The 4,725-nt window shown below is 37.9% G+C and overlaps 1 protein-coding gene across 1 annotated transcript; it reads right to left on the bottom strand.

Annotated features, from left to right (window-relative positions):
* Positions 1–1,368: 1,368 nt before the first annotated feature.
* LOC114500742 (immunoglobulin-binding protein 1-like) lies at positions 1,369–2,797 on the bottom strand. The gene has a single exon (XM_036028696.1). The coding sequence runs from the start codon at positions 2,789–2,791 to the stop codon at positions 1,748–1,750; it is 1,044 nt and encodes a 347-aa protein (XP_035884589.1). The 5' UTR covers positions 2,792–2,797; the 3' UTR covers positions 1,369–1,747.
* Positions 2,798–4,725: the final 1,928 nt, after the last annotated feature.

Here is a 4,725-nt window from a genome sequence, read left to right as displayed (position 1 = left end):
GAAGCATTATGCTAAAGTAGAACTGTGATTGGGTTGTTTTAGCAGTGTGGGCTGTGCACACTGCTTACTGTAAACCACTCTGGTCCAGGGAATCAGAGAATAAAAGTCCTAGTAAATATGCTGCTAATTGCAGCATTAGGAAAGACAAATCACCTCTGTAATATGAAGGTGATACTTGTCTTTTGTGTGTTTTAAGGAACAGAACTTGAAAAATGCAACCAAAAATTTCTTGTAAGCACTTGAAAAAAATCTGAGCTCTTCTGGGAAGGAAATAGCAACTTTACCTATAAATACCTCTGCTCTCCAAGCCTCTGCTGAAATTGGGTTAGCCCTCTGAGTTAGCAAAAGTTTAAGGAAAGATCCTAACTTTTATAACATAATGAGAACTCTACCTCCCTCATGTTTCGTGTCTAAAGCACATGGTTTTCACATTAGCCAGTAGCACAGGATAGCTGCACCATGGGTAGTTGTTAGAGTTCAATCATGGATTGTCTGTGAGCCAGGACCTGCCAAGGCCTGGCCTCAGATATCTGATGTTTGAAAAAAGACAGTCCAATGGACATGCCAAGTACCCTTTCTCCTAGATTCTCCAAGCTTGCCACATTTTTAGTAAAATCATGAAGAAGCAATGTACTTGGCCTGAATTACCTCAGTTCTCCATAGAAATGCCTTCAACTGATTGATGACACAAAGTTTTGCCCTAAGCAAAACTGAGGCTTGATATGGAAACTGTCTCATGGTATTTCTGCTGTTTTTGTAAAGCTGTAACCAGGCAGTGTCTGCTATGCTTGCAAGTACCAGTTTTTAAAAGACCTGCAGAAATTCACCTCATTTAACTCGATTCCAAGTAAAGGTTTGTTTCTGTCTGTGAATGTGCATGCTTTCTTTTGTCTGCAGTGAACATTAGGCAACTAATGAGATTACCTTTCAGATGTCAGGAAACTCAGACCTACATATATCTCTTAAAAATTAACTCACCTAGGTTTAAGTCACTACCTGTTTGGGTTTTTTTTTGGTAGCATTCCTTTTGTTTTAGTCATTGAATATTCATTTTTTTACATGATGTTTAACTTAGAGGCTCCTTTTTATCTTTTTTTTTTATTTTAGAGGCACATAGCTGAGAGTATAAAAGGAACCAAAATTCATTAAACTTTTACTTTGTGCCAAGTAGTTTACATATATACAACCTTAGATGTTGTTCAGTAACACCCTCTTTTATTTTAAAGATGAAGTTCAGGTATGTTACATAACATAATCTATGCTACAAAGATGGTAAGAGTCAGAGCTGATATTTGAACCCAGATCTTTTCTGGTTTAGTCCAAAGCACATGCTCCTATCTGTGACTCTACTATATATCTATTAAACATTACTTTTATTTCCTTTATTTTAATTTTTTTGCACAGGTCTATCATGTAATAGAAGGGACTTGTATTATTTTTAAGGAGAATTCATATAGCCGCTGATTATTACATAGCCGTTTCTCAGGACTCATTTCTTTCCACTGAAATACATCATGATGAACACAATAATGCCAAAACAAGATTGCTGATTCATTATCTAGGGTACAAATACACATTTAATTGATTGACACTTTATTGAGCTCAAAGCAGGATTAAGCATCTTTGCCTTTGGGGGAAAGCAGGGACAGAGCCGAAGCAGGAAGCCAGGCAGGGGGAGACGGCACAGCTTTCCATTTCAGGAAAGATGTGTCCCTCTATGGTCCCATAGTCCTGTCTTGTGGGCAGACTAACCCATGTTCTGTCGGTTGCCATAGCCCCTAGGATGGGTGTCCTTCCAGTCATCCCGCTGCTGAACCTGGCGGAGTGTTTGCTCATCATATTCATACTCGTCTTCCTTGTCTTCCTTTTGGTCCTGATCTTCCTTTTCCTGATCTGCTCTTTTGACCTCTGATGCTGTCTTAGCTATTTCCTGATCTGGTAATGCTCCAAATTTTTGATGCTGATCATACCACTCACTCACTGTCATAGATGCCAAACTTGGATAACCAGCTCCAAATACTTTGGCTTGGGCCACATTACGAGTGAGAATGAAGGGTTTCATTGGAGGCTTGTCCTGAAAAGATGAGTGAGAAGTCGAGGCCTCTCCGAAAGAGTCTTTGTCTCTCAGGATCTTTATCTCCTGGTCAATGCTCTCTATCTCTTCCAAGCTGATACAAACCCACCTTCGGAGGTGAAGGAGGTAATACTCACGAACATGCTCATCGTCTACTTGACCACTTTCCACAGCAGATCTCATTGCAGACAACCTATGCTCCACCTCCTTCCTCTGTTTGTATCTCTCTATTTTAGCCTGTCTTTGAGAAGCCATAAGAATGAGGCTAGGATAGGCCGTGGAGGAACTAGCAGTGTTATTTTCAGCTGAGTTGTTCTTGGTTTGAGGCAACTCAAACTCTGCCACATGATAGCATTGGCACTGAGTTAAATAGTTTAAAAAGTGTTCTCGAGCACACTGCAAATGATCTAGACGTTTGCTGGGGTTAACTTGTTTCATGGTGAGCGCACCTTGAAATGCTGGCACCATCAGGTACTTGAGGTCAGTGGAGGCAATCTCTTCCAAATCTTCATTTTTGCTGAATAAGTCAAGCTGTGATAACATTTCAGCAGCCTTCTTAAGGAGGTCTAGTCCCTTCAACACCTTGCCTTGGATTATTCGGGAAGTGGTGGGTTCAGCTGCTTCTTCCACTTCATCCAGAAGTTGCTGGATGGTTTCGAACAGTTCAGGCAGCCGAGGTGGCAGTGAATAGTCTTCTTTTTCTGTGGCTGATGCCATCTTGGGAAAAGGAATTAACATTAATTTTTGTATTAAGTTTATTTTGAGCTATACATTATTAAGTTAATTAATTAAACAAATACCCTATTCCCCTTTGCAGTAATGTTATACAGGTAAAATTGAAGACATGAAGGTACTGTGAAAGAATTTTAAAATGGTACACAAATGTAGTATTTTATAATTTATCACTCCATTATACTGATCATTGTAAGATTTCAATTACTATATTAAAATCCAATGGTTGGGTGTGAGCATGTATTATACATCTTCAGTGCTCCACTGTTCACTCTGTTAGTACCCAACAATAATTTTTAATCAACTGGAAAGCTGAACAGGGCTTTGATAAAAGTCCCTCAAATGTGAAATACTTTACTGAAGTTCATCAACAAATGACATTTTAAATTAAACTTTAGTTAATAAAATTCCTATTCTGATAAAAAAAATCATTCTCCTATCATACATATAACAGCTTCTTGCAAGCATTATGAAACCATGCATTTGAAAATCTTACAGTAATTCTCTAACATGCATACAAGTTTTTTCCAAGATGAAGGGAAAAACTATTCCTTTTCTGTATTCTGAGGAACAGTCACAGATTTTATAAAATGATCTACTGTTTTTCAATACAGACAAGAACAGTCACTTCACTCTTCATCCCAGCCTGAATTCTCAGCCAATATTAAAAGCGCAACCTCATCATGCTTGATCCTATTTAATTAATTCCTTTCCCTCTCTTTTCTCATTCCAGCTCTTTATCCTTCCAGAAAATGACTTTGCTATTTCAATTCTTGATACTAATTATATTCTTCACTTTTTTTGTTAGGTCTACTTCATCTTATAAGAAAATATTTTAAAACACACTGCATTAGAAACCGTGAATATTTTTCTTAGCATCAACTGCAAGTATCACCCAATGAAAACATCACTATAACGAAAAAATTATGGCACTACTTCATTATTAGGAAGGAATACAACTCAGGATGTACACCTCAGGCTTAGTGCTACTTAAAGTTTAACTCCTTTGGTAGAACACTTAGTAAACTGTAGACAAAATATTTTCTCTATTTTATTTTTAACTTAATAAATTGCAATAATATCCTAGCTCAACTCCTGCCTATACTTTACCATCACTGGTGTTAGGGCATTTTTATTTTACTTTTTATTGTATTTCCAAAGGTCCTTGGCCACAGACCAAATAAGATATCATATGGTAAGAGATTTCATGGATGCTCCTCATTCTCTATACATTGTAAATACAAATAAAATAATAATATATGGCCTTTAAACCAGGGTAGTAAAGACTGTTACAGTCAGTCACTGACACTGTTAGAGAAATGGTAGAAAGAAAAGTTGGGGTTGCAATGATGAGAAACACGATCCCTTTCTGAGAACAGTATCACTGATCCAGAAGACCAAATAGGAGAGAGTTCCTATGGAGCAAGCTTTGCAAGTCAGAGAAACTTCATAGCTCACTGAAAGCCAATGCAAACACAGAGAAAGTGGCAGAAAAATAAAGAAGCATGTAAGTATACTTCCACTGTCATGAAGCAGAGCCTTAGGCAGAGATTTGGGTACAATCTGTAAGGTAGAGAAGGAAGCAGAATGGAGAAGGAGAGAGAACAAAGCAAGGACATGGTGTCACGTGAGTATAATGTTGATCTGATACACTGGGAATAGGCAAGACTCTATCACAAGAATCAATGGGCTTTTTTTTGTAAAGAGCTATATAGTTTTTCTTACAACTACTCAACCCTGCTACTGTAGCGAATCAGCCATAGACAATAAAATAAATGTGCCTGACTCTGTTCCAATAAAACTTTATTTACAAAAAAAGTCAGTGGGATGGATTTTGACCAGGAACCATGGTTTGCTGACTACTTCTCTAGAGTATAAATCACACCACAGAGTAGTGTGCCCCACCCCAAGGCAAGGAA

This window comes from Phyllostomus discolor, chromosome 6 (assembly GCF_004126475.2).
Source record: "Phyllostomus discolor isolate MPI-MPIP mPhyDis1 chromosome 6, mPhyDis1.pri.v3, whole genome shotgun sequence".
In the NCBI taxonomy this organism is placed as follows: domain Eukaryota; kingdom Metazoa; phylum Chordata; class Mammalia; order Chiroptera; family Phyllostomidae; genus Phyllostomus; species Phyllostomus discolor.
Note: the sequence above shows the minus strand (reverse complement) of the source record. Positions and strands in the feature narration are given on the sequence as shown.